The sequence below is a fragment of the Eptatretus burgeri genome, chromosome 2 (genome assembly GCF_056783735.1).
Source record: "Eptatretus burgeri isolate ZD-2024b chromosome 2, Ebu_testis_v1, whole genome shotgun sequence".
Lineage (NCBI taxonomy): Eukaryota > Metazoa > Chordata > Myxini > Myxiniformes > Myxinidae > Eptatretus > Eptatretus burgeri.
This window is the reverse complement of record NC_140962.1, coordinates 48748117-48766675: the sequence shown is the minus strand read 5'-3', so window position 1 is coordinate 48766675 and position 18559 is coordinate 48748117. Positions and strand designations below refer to the sequence as shown.

The window sequence follows — 18559 nt, the reverse complement described above, 5'->3', positions numbered from 1 at the left end:
TGTACAGTACTCCCTTCCTTTCGCGTCGAGCGATGACGTCATGCATCGCCTGGATATGGAATTGGGAAGGAGCAGTGTACAAAATATGTTTAAATTCAGCCTGTGTTGCAAGCCTTTTTTAAAGAATGGTGGGTGTGGTTTCCTTTGGAAATTCCCTGGGAAATTCCTTTGGCAAGCCTTGTGGGGCATGACTTAACTGGAAATGATGTAAGAGTGTGGTGTGGCTTCTGAAAGTGGGTGGGGCTTGTAAAATAGTGGGCGTGGTTTGTGAGAAGTAGGCGTGGTTATGGAAAAACAATAATGTCATTGTTCAGTTCTCCCAGAACCGAAACGTATGTCGTCAAGAGGCAAACAGAAGCATGGGTTGCTGGAACGCCGCCATTATCCAACAGGCATTTAATCCGCATTACTTCACACACAGTCCCGATCCACGCATGCACAGACACAACACAGCAACACATCATGGTCACAATCATCCATCCACACACAAGCTGGATATACTAACAGCACCAGTTTTATCCCAGTATTTACATTAGAGGATTCTTAATCATTATTAATCATCATGTTCATTCTTATATCTTTCAGACCGTGTTCATTGTTGAAGTTGCAATAAACCGCCAACTGGATTAAGAAAGAGAACAGTCTTATTTATGAATATGGTCCTCAGGTTTAATCAGGGAAACGTTCACAACAATGTGAACAAACACATGAACGATGAAAGAGAGACGTGGCTTCCAAAGTCACTGGCCGCGATAAAGTGGTGCAGTTACGAGAGTGCTGTGCCGAACCCCTACGCAAGGATCTAACAAGATCGACAGGTGGTAACCTTTCAAACAAACCTATAGAGGTGGTAATGGCAGCCATTAAAAAAAACTTGCTGTTCGCGAAGAGAACACGATGGTGGCCAGAGTAACATTACAGAATATGCGTCAGGACCGTGATGAAACAGTGCGCAACTTTGGGGCCCGCCTACGTGGTCAAGCGGGAATATGCAAATTCCTAATCAAATGCCCTAGTTGTGACGCTGAAGTTCACTACACAGAAGCGATCATGCGCGATGTTCTTACACGAGGAATTGCCGACCCTGAGATCCAGCTTGACCTCCTTGGTGACAAGAAACAGGACATTACCCTGGAGGACGTCTTCCAATTCATTGAGGCTAAATAATCTGGCAAACGGTCAGCATCTACACTACTGGACACACACTCGGTGGAAGCAGCTGGCAGTGCATATGAAAAGGCCAAGCAAGTAACCATCAAGGACAGAAACGACTCATGCTGCTACTGTGGCAAAAAGGCACAAGGGAAGAGTGCCCCAGCCCACGTTCGCAAGACAGAATGTGCGGCATATGATCACAGATGTGGGCATTGCAATCATGATAATCACATGGAGAGCGTATGTCACAGTAGGAACAAACCTAAACGCACGAGTGCCTCTTCTAATAACAATGAAAATGCTGTGTTTGATACCCTATGTACTGTTCATGTATCAGCACAACGGTCGAATGAAACTCCTAACATATCTGGGCATGAATGTAATGAGTTTGATAACGTAATTAATTCGGGTCGATCACACTGTGAGCATTCCATCACCCTTGACCACCATGTTTATGACAAACTCTCTAATACATGGATCAGGAAGAGTTCAAAACCTCAACCATTTGTTAATGTGACTGTCAAAATCATGCGCGAAGACTACGCAGCCTTTGGCTTTAACCTTTCCACTCAGACCATGACTTGCCATGTCCCCGCGATGGCAGACACAGGGTGCCAGAGTTGCCTTGCTGGTATAAAAGTCATCCACTGCCTTGGCTTGCGCAAATCTGACCTCATCCCAGTCACCATGAGAATGCACACTGCCAACAATGGAGGCATCGATATCCTTGGGGCCACTGTACTCCGCTTGTCAGGCAAAGACAAACGGGGTCAGGCCGTTGAAACTTGGCAAATGACCTCTGTCACAGATAGCTCTGACAAGCTCTTCCTCAGCAGAGAAGCCTGTGCTGCCCTTGACATCATTCCGGATAGGTTCCCCAAGATTGTTATAGACCCAACAGTACAGCAGTCGGACACAACAGCAGTCTTACAGGAAGACCCCACCACAGCGTGCCATTGCCCTCAGCGTCGTCGACCCCCACCACCCCCGACAAAGCTGCCGTTTCCTGCAACTGATGCTAATCTCTTGCATCTACACCACTATCTCCTTGAATACTATAAGTCAAGCACATTAAACACCTGTGAGCATCAAACATTGCCTCTAATGGATGGCCTGCACATGAAACTGATGGTGGATCCTAATGCTGAACCAGTGGCACACCACACACCGGTACCAGTCCCACTACACTGGCGGGATGCGGTCAAAGCTGGGCTAGACCACGATGTACTGTTGGGTGTACTTGAGCCAGTCCCCATTGATGAACCCATCACCTGGTGCTATAGAATGGTTGTCTGTCCAAAGAAGAATGGCCAGCCACGCCGCACTGTTGATTTCCAGGCCCGCAACGCCCATGCTACACAGGAAACACATCACATGCCATCACCCTTTCATCAGGCTAGATCGGTTCCGAACGGTAAGAAGAAGACGGTCTTTGATGCATGGAACGGATACCATAGCATGCCCATCTGCAGAGAAGACCGACACCTGACCACCTTCATCACACCCTGGGGTAGATACCGCTACAAAACAGCCCCTCAAGGGTATATTGTTTCTGGCGATGGATATACAAGGCATTATGATGAGATGGTGTCTGACTTCCCCAATAAAACCAAATGCGTTGATGACGTCTTGCTATGGTCTGACTCACTGACAGACAGTTTCTTCCAGGCTGTTCAGTGGCGCATACAACGACGCGCTGTTCTGGCACATGCTCCCATACCTGACCTGACCTGTTCAGTGGCTTGACACCTGTGGACAGAATGGAATCACCCTGAACACTGACAAGTTTGTGTTTGGTGAAGATATAGTGGAATTTGCTGGGTTCGAAATCACTCCCAATAGTGTCCGTCCTTGCAGGAAATACCTCCGCGCAATCCTTGATTTTTCCCAACACCCAAGGACATCACAGATGTACGTTCTTGGCTTGGACTTGTCAATCAAGTGTCATATGCTTTCAGTATGGCTGAGAAGATGTTGCCGTTCCAGCAACTACTTAAACCCAGTACACCGTTTAAGTGGGATGAGCACCTCCAGGATGCATTTGAAGAGTCGAAAACTGTCATCGCCAGTGAGATCGAGGAGGGTGTCCGGATATTCGACCCCAGCAAGCCCACATGCCTCGCTACAGACTGGTCCAAGACTGGCATTGGCTTCTGGCTATTGCAGAATCACTGTACCTGCACCAACATAAAGCCCTTCTGTTGTCACACAGGATGGAAAATCACGCTCGTGGGCAGCAGATTCACCCACCCTGCTGAATCACGTTACGCACCAGTTGAGGGTGAGGCCCTTGCGGTTGCTGTCGCCCTAGATAAGGCCAGATACTTTGTTCTGGGACGTGAAGACCTCATAATCGCTGTCGACCACAAACCTCTGCTCAAAATCTTTAATGATCGAAGTCTAGAACACTCGCCTTCGGAACTTAAAGGAGAAGACCCCGCGATACAGGTTCCGGATGGTCCATGTGCCGGGGATTAGACATCGCGCCACAGACTGCATCTCACGCCACCCTACTGGAGAGCCTGTGAAACTGACCCTCACTGATGATATCGCGGCCATTGATTCCATGCCCATCGTCCTGACGCATTCCAAAAACTTCCTCGGGTGGCTTTCGTAGATCAGCACCAGAAACCCCCAACGGGTGTGTTCCCACATCTGCTATGTCCTCCCTCGCCTCACTCAGCCTCAAATCTGTAACATGGGACAGGGTTCGAACCGCAAAAGCCAGTGACAATAACATGCAGAGCCTTGTTGACCTTATCGAGTAAGGTATCCCTGAATTCCGTCATGAGCTCCCTGGATCCCTACACGAGTACTTCCAGTTTCGAGATATTCTACTTCCAGTTGATGGTGTCGTACTCTACAAGGATCATGTCCTTATACCACTGTCTCTCAGGGACGAGGTGTTAGCCGCTCTGCATGCTACCCATCAAGGGGTCACCTCTATGACTGCGAGAGCAGAGTCCTCCATCTTCTGGCCTGGCATCGCCCCTGCCATTGCAGCCCTTCGTGCTCGGTGCTACCGTTGTAATCAGATTGCGCCCTCCAATCCAAGTGCGCCACCAACTCCCCCGACACCCCCATATTATCCATTCCAATGTATGTGTGCCGACTACTTCCACTACAAAGGAGGCAACTACTTGGTGGTGGTCGACCGGTATTCTAACTGGCCGATAGTTGAGAGAGCCTCACATGGTGCAGGTGGACTCATCGCTTGCCTAAGACGTACCTTTGTCACATTTGGTACTCCTGATGAATTAGCTTCCGATGGTGGTCCTGAATTCACAGCCGTCGCTACACATCAATTCCTCAAGGACTGGGGTGTACATCATCGACTCTCCTCAATAGCTTATCCAAATAGCAACTGCCGTGCTGAAGTTGGTGTCAAGATTGTGAAGCATCTTATCATGGACAACACCAGCCCTAATGGAGGCCTTGATACCGATGCGTTCAAATGTGCCATGCTCCAGTACAGAAATACCCCAGAGACACAAAATTCTCTCCAGCGATATGCATTTTCGGCCATCCAATTCGAGACTTCATCCCAATACCGCCTGGCAGATACAAACCTCATAACATTTGGCGTGAGACCCTGGCGGCTCGGGAGGAAGCACTCCGCAACCGCCACATGAGAGATGCTGAGCGCTGGTCTGAACATACCAAGAGACTCTTGCCCCTTGTTGTCGGCGACTGTGTTCGCGTCCAGAATCAGACCGGGCCACACACCCTAAAATGGGACAAAACCAGCATCATCATCGAGGTTCGCCAGTTTGACCAATATGTGGTGAAAGTTGACGGTTCAGGAAGGGTTACTCTGCGCAATAGGAAATTCCTGTGAAAGTACATTCCTGCACTAACACCGCGACCAAGATTGACGATCGATGGTGATATTGGAGTGCAGAGACCGATGGCTTGGCAGCACATCGTGCACACCACAACTCCGACCAGTCACAAGGAAGCTTATGGCCCATCCATTACTCGCCCAATGCCAGCGCAACATCCCACCGTCAACTCTGACGCCACTCCACAGCAGCCACCTGCTACGTTTCCTGTTGAATCACCCAGGGTCAACCAAAGCCCTCCTGGCCGCCGTCGGCTCTTTGATTATGTTACAACCCCATCTATGGCTAAGTCATCGCAGGTAACTCGGCATATCAGTGCAGCGCCCCCAATATCACCTCCTCAGGTCGGCTGTCCCAAACCCAATACGGTTGCCAAACACCCTGCGCTTCGCCAACCAGCTGCTGCACCTAGACGATCCGGCCGCAGTACGAGCAAGCCCGCCTGGCACTCTGACTATGACATGTGATTCTGGCATTGACCATTACTGACATTGCGTTTTGTTTCTGGTTTAGTTTTTCAATTGGCTTCAAAGCGAGTTACATATATTCTTCATGTTCTCAGTCTTTGTCATGCCGAAAGACACACACACTTGTAATACACTTGGATTTTCCATGCCAAATTTTCCAACTTGGGGGGAGATAGAGGATTCTTAATCATTATTAATTATCATGTTCATTCCTATATCTTTCAGACCGTGTTCATTGTTGAAGTTGAAATAAACCGCCAACTGGATCAACAAAGAGAACTACAGTCTTATTTATACCAGGAGGCGTTTCAGTACCCATGATGCACTGCGCGGGCGCCATATTGGCTGGCAAGTTCAACAAGCGAGAAAAAGTAAACAAAGCCAAACAATAAGTATAACCTTCCATTGCAGCAAATCACAACAAAAGAGATAAACGACGTGCTGGGTTGTGGAGCTACTGATGCTGTCGTTGCCAGGGAAGTGAATGCATAATCCAACATGGCGCATGGAGGCGCACACGGCATGATGGGATAGCTCTGAAAACCATGCACGTTATATTCCACAGTTGTACGATCGAATTGTGATGTTCACCGACAATACACGTACCACGAGACGAGGCCGAAAGCTCAAGCACGCACTGTACTTTATTCCAGAGGTGATTTCAAAACGCACGCCGCCCAGTCGGAGACGCTCAATCACAGAACAAACACTAATCTACACACTGCACACCAATTACAATTTAAATATTTAATCCTTCGAATCAAACCAGTCTCGGAAATAATTACCTCACTGAGGAAGTGGGGTGGAGTGTGGTCATTTTATCGCATCTTGAAAATTTCATTAAATCTCAAAAACAAATTATTTAATCATAAAACGAAAGATTGAAACAAAACATCACAACAAGAGCACTCAGTTGGGTGGATATCTCCCTCAATTCCTCCTCCTCTTCCTACTCTATATCTTCTTCTTTGGCTCTATATATTCTTCTTCTTCCTCTTTTTATATCTTCATCCTCTTCTCTATATATTCTTCCTTTGTTTCTTCTTCTTGTTCTTCTTCTGTGGCTCTATGTCTTCTTCATCTGCTTCTTCTTTTTCGAATTAGTGGTGCATTTGCAGCCCTGCGTATTAATATGCAGTGTGGAATAAAGTAGTTCCTGGTCCGCCATTTTAAGTGCCGGCCATGATTAAAAGGTTCACTCTTCATGAAACATGTTCATAATTCTTGGTTTCATTAAAATTTACGGAAAATGAACCAAAATTTCTGCGAATATTGTTGAAACGAGTGAATGAATAATTTATTCTGATGGACATTATTGCTGGTGGCGTCACTTGTCCGTGGACCACTTTTGAGTTGCGTGTGCTTGAATTTGCTCTTCGATTTCCGCTTATTTGCTGTAATCGCGATCGAGAAAATATCAAATTCACCTTCTTAACACTCTGTGGAGATTCGGGAATCACCTTCCGTACTCCTTGTGAAGATTCAGGTGAGACTCGTTCTGCACTCAGGAGAAATCAAACTCTCGGGGATACTTTTACTGGATTCACCCATTTGATGGGGCTTGGTGTGTGAGTTTTGTATGAAATAGAACGTGACGATCGCACGTCGATCACTCTTTTATTTTGTACCTTTGAGTGGAAATGTCTGAACTTTGTGCTGTGCTCATCATGACGGTGTTTCCTTTCATTTTCTACAGTCGACTGCAAATATCCGTGGCAACGATGTCCTGAAAGAACTCGGATGTGGCTCCTTCGGGAAAGTTTGCTTGGCACGACGTCAAAAAACGATCAACAGGTAAATGCCCGCACATTGTGTCGCGAGCACTCTGTAACTGATCCGAGTTCGATGTTTTTCCCATTAAACCAGATTTAGGTGTTTGTGTTCATTTCTGGAGAGAATCGAATCCATTTGATGAAGAAACATGGACACCTGGACTTGTCTACAATGTTACTGGATCTGGAAAAACTTCGTGAAGAAATGATGAACTCCTTTGTCGATCTACTGTTGTGTATATTTCATTGTTTTACATGCAACTTGAATATAGAGAGTCAAAGATGCGCACGCACACAGGCAGAGACACACACGCACACGCACACGCACACGCACACGCACACGCACACGCACACGCACACACGCACACACGCAGAGACGCCTGTCCGTCAGAGAATCCCGCCCACCCGTCCTCGGTGTCAGTGACGGTCCTTGCAGCTCCCGCCCACCCGTCCTCGGTGTCGGTGACGGTCCTTTCAGCTCCCGCCCGCCCGTCCTTGGTGTCGGTGATGGGTAATTTCCATGGGTAACAATTTTTCCATGTGTAATTTTAAAATGTTAATCTAAATTCTGAAAAGAAACAAAAATACCTTTTTTTTTTTTACACTTCAGGACTGGTCTCCTATATTCACCTGGGAAATTGAAAATCGGCATTGATAATGATGCCAGAATCACTTGATGTGGGGATGGTGTTTTAAGACTCGAAATAAGCTTATGCTAGTTATACAAGTCCTTAAACACTCTATTATGAAGAATATAGGGACAGTAAGGATAATATGCAGTTAGAAATTTCCAACTACGAAGGTGAAGGAGGTTATGTTTTCACCCCTTTCTGTCTGTTTGTTACTTACGAAATCTAAAGATTTCGTAAGTATATTGATGACTTCCATTTCTGTTTGTTTGTTATCTTGCCAAAACGAAGTTTTTGCAAGATATGTTAGTCAGCTTGTATGTTTTTGTTTTTGTTTGTTTGTCTGTAATCACGTATAAAAAATTCTGCAGAGCACAGTTATCATTGGAAATTTTTGTAACTTCGCATATCAGAGGCCTATAGAGGTCCCTTTCAGCGCACAACATTTTGAAGGTCAAGGTCACTTTGTCACAAATCAGGGGAGTCGACGAAACCCTTATTGTTTGAGTAATTTTGATCGGATAGTCTTCAAACTTCATGGGAATATAGTTCATGGTCTGGCGCTCAGCTGATTAATTTTTGGTGGCGATTGGCCTTGACCTTCATGGTTAGCGCCTCAGGTCAAATATATTTGACCCCAAGGTCAAATTTTCAAGTTTTAGGAGCCATATCATGTAGTACCTCAAATTGAACACCTCGATGAGTGCTTTCTAGATATGTCAAGCTTGAGACATTATGACGTCATTTGGTGACGTTATGAGGCAAACGCATATTTTTCATGGTTACTCTGTAGAACGATTCTCATCGGAATCTCTCGTAGGCAGATATTCCTCAAGGAGTCGCTCTTGGTGGATAGCAGCTCTGTTCACCTCAGTGTGACCTTAAAGAAGTCACACGTGGTCACCTTTTGGCAAGATACGGGTCACCCTGCGGGTGACATTGGTTTATTTGTTTGTTTGTTTGTAGGCACGATAACTCGAACGGAAGAAGCGACCAATGTCAAATTACACCACGTGATTCAGGAGGGTGATGGCTAGTGCTGATTAGATTTTGGTCAAAATCGGTCAAAGGTCAAGGTCACGGTGAGGTCAAATATTCGATTTTTGATGGTTTGGTACAGATAACTCGAGAACGGAAGAAGCAACCGATGTCAAATTACACCACATGATTCAGGAGGCTGATGGCTCGTGCTGATTAGATTTTGGTCAAAATCGGTCAAAGGTCAAACATCCAAAAAATGATAACTCGAGAACGTAAGAAGCTTCCAATGTCATTACACCACGTGATTCAGGAGGGTGATAGCTCGTGCTGATTAGATTTTGGTCATAATCGGTCAAAGGTCAAGGTCACAGTGAGGTCAAACATCCAAAACATTCGATTTTTGATGGTTTAGTACAGAATCATCGTAGAAACTTCTGGTTTGTGTCGCTACCTTCTCAAGAGACAGCTTTTATTAGACAAGGTCAGAGGTCAAGTTGACGAATTCGTAAGTACCAGTCTATGACTGCTTGTTTGTTTGTTTGTTTGTTTGTGTGTTTGTTTGTAGGCACGATAACTCAAGAACAGAAGAAGCTACCAATGTCAAATTACACCACATGATTCAGGAGGGTGATGGCTTGCGCTGATTCCATTTTGGTCAAAATCGGTCAAAGGTCAAGGTCACAGTGAGGTCAAACATAATTCCGAAATTCATGTGGAGAAATGGAGTATTTTTGCTTCGCTCGACATTACGAGTTCGTTTTAACTTCGATTTTAATTTTGTCTTCGGTTTTTGCGATCGCTTAGGACGCTTAAAACTCGGTTGTCGAAATTCTGGTAAAAATCGGATGTTTTGGAGACGTTTTAAGATTGTATCAAAAATATTTCACTCAACGCGTCACGGGTCGTCCCATGATGCAGTGTGCTCGAGCAGACGCGTCGTTGAGTCAAGTTAAGGTTTTCCGTGTGAGCGCTGATGGTGTTGTCGATAAAGATGGTGTTTAAAAGTCATTTTTTATCCCAATAAAGGTTATCGTCGCATGCCTGACTCGCTGAGCCGTCGGATTATGTAAAGATTGTTTGGATGGCCGAATATTACGGTTTTGTGACTTTGATAAAATAATATTAAATAATTGCGTGGAGAAATGGAGATTTTTGCTTCGCTCGACGTTACGAGTTCATTTTAACTTCGATTTTAATTTTGTCTTCGGTTTTTGCGATCGCTTAGGACGCTTAAAACTCGGTTGTCGAAATTCTGGTAAAAATCTGATGTTTTGGAGACGTTTTAAGATTGTATAAAAAATATTTCACTCGACGCGTCACGGGTCGTCACGTGATGCAGTGCGCTCGAGCAGACGCATCGTTGAGTCACGTAAAAGTTTTCCGTGTGCGCGCTGACGGTGTTTTCGATAAAGATGGTGTTTTAAAGTCATTTTTTTATTCCAATAAAGGTTATCTTCGCATGCCTGACTCTCGAAGCCGTCGGATTATGCAAAGATTGTTGGTGGATGGCCGAATATTACGGTTTTGTGACTTTGATAAAATAATATAAAATAATTGCGTGGAGAAATGGAGATTTTTGCTTTGGTCGACGTTACGATTTTTGATGGTTCGGAACAGAATCATCGTGGAAACTTCTGGTTTGCGTCGCTACCTTCTCTCGAGACAGCTTTTATTAGACAAGGTCAGAGGTCAAGTTGACGATTTCGTAAGTACCAGTCTATGACTGCTTGTTTATTTGTTTGTTTGTGTGTAGGCACGATAACTCGAGAACAGAAGGAGCGACCAATGTCAAATTACACCACGTGATTCAGGAGGGTGATGGCTAGTGCTGATTAGATTTTGGTCAAAATCGGTCAAAGGTCAAGGTCACGGTGAGGTCAAATATTCGATTTTTGATGGTTTGGTACAGATAACTCGAACGGAAGAAACTACCAATGTCAAATTACACCACGTGATTCAGGAGGGTGATGGCTAGTGCTGATTAGATTTTGGTCAAAGGTCAAGGTCACAGTGAGGTCAAATATTCGATTTTTGATGGTTTGGTACAGATAACTCGAACGGAAGAAGCTACCAATGTCAAATTACACCACGTGATTCAGGAGGGTGGTTGGCTAGCGCTGATTAGATTTTGGTCAAAATCGGTCAAAGGTCAAGGTCACAGTCAGGTCAATCATCCAAAACATTCGATTTTTGATGGTTTGGTACAGAATCATCGTAGAAACTTCTGGTTTGCGTCGCTACCTTCTCTAGAGACAACTTTTATTAGACAAGGTCAGAGGTCAAGTTGACGATTTCATAAGTACCATAACTGCTTGTTTGTTTGTGTTTGTTCGTGTGCAAGATATCTCAAAAAGATGTGGATGGATCCGGATGAAATTTGGTGGGCAGGTTGGCTGTGTGACAATGGCGAACTGATTAGATTTTGGTGAAGATCTGGATCCGGATCCGACTACGAGAATTTTTGAAGTGATTCTTCACCATTGTGAGATGGGGCCAAAAATGATATATAGCACGATATCTCAAAAAGTTGAGGACAGATTCGGATGTAACTTGGTGGACACGTTGGGTGTGTGACAAGGAAGAATTGCTTCAATTTTGGTGAAGATTGGAAGCCGGATCCGGATCTGATAATTTTATAAAGTGATTCCCCACCATTGAGAGATCGTGCTAAACCGATATATACCACGATATGTTAAAAAAGTTGTGGACGGATTTTGACGAAACTTGGTGGAAAGGTTGGGTGTGTCGCAAGGAGGAATTGATTCGATTTTGGTGAAGATCCGAATCCGGATCTGGATAGGAGAATTATTTATTTTTAAAGTGATTCTTCACAATATATGTCTCAATATGTCCAAAAACAATATGTCACATCATATTTCAAAAATGTAATGAGCCCAATATGTTCTCGTGGATCAGGCATTACGTGGCGTAGGTATGCGCACGCTCCACTGAGTGCCCTTCTAGTTATTAAATTTATGGTCATGGTTTGCTCATGCCAACGTTTTGTAAAAATTCTCAGCCAAAGACCCACCAACCTCAAGAAAGGAGGACGTGAGAAAATTCAAGTGCATTATTATTATTATTCACCAGGAATAATTTAATGTGGAAAAAGCATGCAAAGCCATGTGGATTAAAGTCGATCTATTCAAGTTTCCCGAAGGGAGACCATATAGTTCGCAGAAACAATCCACACAGTGCCAGGAGAGCTACGATGCTTCACATGACACTTTTCATCCCTCCAAGTCCACACCGTCCTCGTCAAGCCACTAGTCTGTCGGTTCTGCATTCTCAATGTATGCATTCGCACACATCTATTCACATCGCCTCCGGCAGGATTTTACGTTGCTCAAAGCAACCGCATGGAGAAGCTCCAGCCTATTTGGTTTTCTCTTTTGCTATCTGACGTACAGTACAGCTCCACAAAAGAAACATGATTGTCTTCAGAAATAGATGTTATTTTTGTTTCGTTTGATGCACCAAACTCTTTACAGAGCGTTGGTGATGCCAAAGCAGTTTCTTGGCAAGTGTTATACTGGGTGGTTTGCCAGTGCCTTCCCAGCGTTGTTTGTCCGTGCTCTAAATCTATCCTTTTAAATGCTCAGCATCAAGCAAGGAAGCAGCATGTACCATTTTTAAAGTCTTTGGTATGACTTGGCCGGGGGTTCGAACCACTGACTTTCTGACTCGGAGAGGACACTCTAACCTTGAAAGGTGTTATTATTATTATTAACATGAAAACACTTGTTCATATAATCAGACAGGTGCAAAGCATGTATGAGCAAAGCGAGCTTCAGTCAAAGTTGGAATAAAGAGGGAAATTTCGAAGCCAACCTGCTTGCTTGGCTTAATTGTCTATGACGACAGCAAAAAGTGAATATGCCTAAAATGTTGAAGGGATTACATAATACAATGGGAAACACACCATCCAGCAGCATAGTGCCCTGAACACTGGTACAAACACCTCTCCACCATCCTCCACCTCCTCCACCCCGTGTGTGACTTAACATGTGAATGGCCTCTTGATAAGTGAAGGATTGTCTTCTGTTGACTCCGATTCTCGGGTGTGGGTCAAACGCTTTCCAGAGTCGTTCAGTTGGGTCTAAGTCCGGAATCTAGGCTGGCCACTGCAGATTTAAATGTCATGGTTCTTGAACCAATTCCGAGCACACGATGGCAAGGTGGGTTGGCATGACGGTAGACAAGGGTCTTTACCCTAGTACATTATTGCATCAAAGGGTATAGTATAGTGTAGCACTGTCCAAAATGTGACAACAAGACACCTTTTTATTTCTCACATTGTGCTCTCGAGTCGGGGTATAATGATCACATGCAGCTTGGTTTTCCGATTTAATTTCAACTCTCGGTGTGCTGTCCCAATACTTTTGTTAGATAGTGTACACTTCAATATATATATATATATATATATATATATATATATATATATATATATATATGTATATGTATATATATATATATATATATATATATATATATATATATATATATATATATATATATATATATATATATATATATATATATATATATATATATATATATATATATATATATATATATATATATATGTATGTATATGTATATCAAGCAGCAAAAATAACCTCTTCTGAATTGGCTGAAACGATTCAATTTGACATTACTCCAAGTCGTTTCTTCCAATGCAGTAAATAATATCTGATTCCATCTACTTAACCAGAGCAACGAGCATAGTGTGTTCGAAAAGGATGCTCGTCCATACCATACCACTAAAATTACTTGAAATTCCCGACTTTGCACTCTGTAAAGTAATCCATTGTTTGCAGATTTTAACTGCCTCATAAATAAGCAGTTTAACACTGTATGTTTGAATAGTACTGTGATTGAGTGCGCCAGAGATTCATAAATTCCCCAATCAAATGGACTCTTTCCTTGAATCCTGCTTCGATGCAGAGCAACGTAAATAAATCAAATGAATAAATCATTGGCAACCAAATAAAATATAAATATGACAAGAGGGTAATTATGCTCGCCTGTCTCAAGGTTTTGCCCATCAGTACGTTCGAGAAGAGAGAAACCCGGCCTTCGTTGATTGCTTCAAAGTGTATGCACCCTCAGTTCAAATGATCACTTCTCTCCAAAATTTCATACGATATAAGGTCATAAGAAGTCTAACAATGCCGTGTTGTTTCAACTTGACAGGTCCTATTAGGTGGCGGTACCCTTTTTGCAGGATCAGGTCTGGCACATCAGCTGGAATCAAAAATTGTTTTCTTCCCAGGGTCCAGGACCGGTGAGAGGGAGGGTAGATATCTCTTCGTACAGTGAGCCTTCCGGGAACCATCATCAGCTGGGAGCTGCCGAGCAGGATTCAGGAGGCTTTACCTGCACCCGCGAGCAGCTCACCCTGAATGGATTGCATGTTAATGAAATTTGGACTGCTCTCGGATTGGTGAGGCCCATGACAGATGAAGCCACATATGCTCTCATTGTCTATCACCACAAAAGTAAGTGGATGTTCCCAGATGGCCGTCGGTTCGTGATTATGCAAAATGTAATTATTGTCTAATAGGAGGAAGGAAGGGGACCGTGGAGAAGCGGTGCACTTTGAGCAGGATAACTTACTCCTGCACTAAGACAGACACCTATGTTGACACAATGGAGAAATATCTCACAAGCTGATGTATTTAATTCCATGTATTTTTACATCCACATTCGTTATTGCTTTCAATGTGTTAGCATAACCCGCTCGTACAGTGTATAGATTTCATCTCGAGGCAAGATAGCTTTGTCGGCCATGAGTGGTTCTCGTTTTTCAAGTAAAGACTTGGATCGATGGAAGATGCCCAGTCTGCAGCTGGATTCGGATAGTCTTACGATGTGATTGGTCCAGGAGATGTCATGGATGATAGTGAGGCCTAGAAGTTCAAGAAACTGAGCCTCAACCAGTGGTTGACCAAGGAAATCGATAGATTTGTTCCACTATCTTTCCCAAGCTTCAGGGTGAGACTGTGTAGGTTTTCAGGATTGAAAGATATGGTTCATTTGTTGGACCAACATATAATCAATCCCAGATTAGCAGAGAGTGACACAGTTGCTTTCTGCCTGTCGGTCAGATGTAGTATGTTATCTTTGAATTCCAGGATCACGAGTTATCTTGTCCCAATAAAACGCCAAAGAGACAAATCCACTGACTAGATGCAGAAGAAAATGCTCATGAGCCTGCTGCCAGAATACCTCGTGGACAGAAGATATTATGGTTCCCGGAGGGAGGCATTAAGTGTTTCGTCTCGGTGTTCATGGTGTCCCACTTTTTGAAGAATAATTCTCCATCATTTAATATTTCTATTTTCTATTATTTAATTACGAGCAAATACCACCCATCACTTCGCTGACGGGAACACTGAGATGGTGGGGGGGGGGGGAAAAGAGGGGTGGGGGAGAGTGAGGAGAGAGAGGGGGAAAGAGAGAGGAGTGAGGAGGGAGGGGGAGGGTGGGGGAAGGGAAGGCAGCGAGAGGTGAGAAGAAGGGAAGGCAGTGAGAGGAAGAGAAGGCAGACGTGTGGTGGAGCGTCAATTACGATTCATACTTTCTCATCAAAATGATTCTGCAACGAATAACAGTGAAGATGGAAACAAAATAATGTCTGAAATCCATTTTCTACTGGTCATGCTAAAAATACCACACAGAGACAAACACCGCCCAGATATGTCCGGAGCCAAGCTGTCCAGAGACAAACTCCTGTCTGGACATAAACACCAACTGGACACATCCGGAGACAAACTCCCATCTGGACACGTCTGGAGACAAACTCCGTCCAGACATAACCACCGTCCAGACACATATAGAGATACGTGTCCAGAGATAAACTCCCGTCCAGACATAAACATCGCCCGGATACATTCAGAGACAAACGCCCTTCAGACGCGTCCGGAGCCAAGCTGTCCAGAGATAAACACTGCCTGGATGCGTCCGGAAATAAACACTGTCCAGACATAACCACCGTCCGGATATGTCCAGAGACAGACAGAGGGCAGGGGGAGTGAGAGAGGAGATGCGCAAGGTGGGTACAGCACTGTATTGTGAGGGGGTAGAGCAAGGATTGGACAGATATATATATATATATATATATATATACATATATATATATATATATATATATATATATATATATATATATATATATATATATATATATATTGTTGCGGATTCGCGCCCGCCGGCGTGCGAACGGCCACGTAACTCGAATCGCGGCACGTCGCCCACCGGACGGACAATCCAGTCGTGACCCTCTCGGACTAACGCCGGGAACCAGTCACGGGTGGACCTTTCGGTCTCACCGCGATCGAGCCAATCAGCCCCCGCGTGGGATAGGGTTGCTCGCCAAATTCGAACTACCTAAGTACCCACGCGGAGGGTAGACCGGGCGATCGCACCTCGCCGCAGGTCGACTTCGGACACGGGCCACTTAAGCGACCCGTTCCGTACTATCAGAATAACCGAGCGGTGTTATCGTCGACCTCGACGGTTCGATTAATTATCGGGCGTATTCAGCCCACTACCAACCCTTTACGTGAAGCAAGATGGGGATTCAATGGAGGAAAAGACGAAGCGAAGCGGGAGAACAGTTCAACAATAAAGCACATTTATTCTCGGCACACGGGAAGCACACAAATACAATTCCACCAAATGCACACAAAAAAGAAAACACAATTCCATTTACACAAAAAGCAAACATAAAAGTGAAAACACAGTGCAGAGCTAATACCGACTACCGAGCACACGGCAACACTTATACAATTCTACTTCACAGACGGCGCCGACAACACATACCCAAAACCAAGGAAAAGAAATCCCCCAAGAATGGGGTAGGCCTGAGGCTGAGACCGGGACGGGCCTACCCGTCTGGTGATGAGACGCGGAGCGGCGATGGCCCCGCAACCCGCGGGCCTCGTGGACAGTGCCTGGCTGGGGGTGGGAACGGGGCCCCCTTGGTCGCACTATCTCAGCGCGGGGGGAAACAGGAGGGGGTTGCTGATGCTCGGGGTATAGAGGATCTTTATTATATGCGACGAGCGTCTCCACCTCGGCCAGGTCGCGCTGTCGGCCTCCCTCGGGTGCAGCTTCCTGCACGACGCGAGCACCCCCTCGTCTGGTGTCGCCGCCTTTCCACAGCTCCGTCCCCTCCGTTCCGACTCCAACGCACACGACGAGCAGCTCCACCGCCCGCGAAGTCTTGACCCTCTGCTTCCGACTCTCCTCTTCTTGACTCTCCGACCTCGTTCTGCTCCTTCTCTCGTTCCCGTTCTGCTGACTCCTTTTCCGTTCTCTCTTGCGACTCTCCGACCGCGTTCTGCTGACTCTCCGACCCTCTGACTGACCAACACCGTCCTTTTATCCCCCCGTAACTTCGCCTTTGACCCCCTCCCTTTGACCTTTCACCTCGCTCCCCATTGGCCCGAGAAAAAGTGGGCGTGAAGGCTTTTTGATCCACAAATTTGCATATATCGATCGTTCTGGAGGCGGGGCCAAATCGCCCCTCGCTCACCGATTGGACGGCAAAAAGTGGGCGTGTGTCGTTTTTGATCCGTTTTTGAAGCAGAAAATCCGTGATTTTGTACACGCTGTTCAACGTGCGCCCTACACGAGTCCAGCATCGGTGCCCATGAGTGGCGCGAGATGACGGTGATGCGATGGTGGCGAGTTGTGACGGTAAAGGTCATGGCGGTTGTGGTGAAGCGGCGTTGTGGTTGGTGGTTGTTGTTGTGGTTGTGATGGTGGCGATTGGTCCAAAATAAAGATAGTAAAAGAAAAACGGCTATCCTGAAGAGTCGCAGCACGTATAAATGACATGTATTCCCACTAGACAACGGGTTTGGGCCTAACTACACATGCACTTACCGAGATACCTCACCTAAGGGACCTGAATGGTGGTTTGCGAATCTGGTAACCACAACAATATGTTATACACACACACACACACACACACACACACACACACACACACACACACACACACACACACACACACACACACACACACACACACACACACACACACACACACACACACACACACACGCTTGGCCGATATCAGCAATTTTTCGGGAATTGGCAGGTTGGAGTTGGTGTGATTACCGACTATAGCACATACTGCATACAACACAGAAACCTTGAGTAGCTTTCACTGAAGAACAACAACATTTATATAGACGTTTCGGTGAGATGTTCACAAACATTATTCTTTTTAAACAGCTGCGTGTGATGGGTGGAAAAAAAAATTTGCCTCGATAATTTAGAAAATACATGAATATGGCAAACGGCTCAAATCGGGCGTATCAAATATATTTTGCTCTGAAACTCACAAAGAGAAACATTTAACCTTTGTCAAGCAAATCTGATAACCAAATGCTTTAGAAACAGGCGCGAGGACAAAGGAAAACCTGAAAGAACTTCCAAAAGATAAGGGATGAAACTTTGCCACCATGGCATCCGTAACAGGCATGGCATGTCCACACACCTGCGGAGAGTCCGTACAGAACCAAATCTACCCAAATGTACCATGTCCGTGTGTGCTTTATACGTACCTCTACCATGTAGTCGCTGTCGACTGCACATCCCGATCAGGACACGAAGTGTACTGGACAGCTCAGTAAGTGACTTCAGCACGCAAGCACTCCAACGGAATGCCTGGCTTGGTAAGCGATTTACTAATTGCC

The 18559-nt window shown here is 45.2% G+C and overlaps 1 protein-coding gene across 1 annotated transcript in view; it reads left to right on the top strand.

Moving 5' to 3' along the window:
* The first annotated feature begins 6631 nt into the window (after positions 1-6631).
* LOC147032001 (uncharacterized) overlaps positions 6632-18559 on the top strand; it is an 84256-nt gene continuing 72328 nt past the window's right edge. Inside the window, exons 1-2 of the mRNA XM_085869252.1 lie at positions 6632-6950; positions 7161-7258. Coding sequence (XP_085725378.1) covers positions 6770-6950; positions 7161-7258 — 279 coding nt within the window. The 5' untranslated portion in view covers positions 6632-6769. The remainder of the gene's footprint in view (positions 6951-7160; positions 7259-18559) is intronic.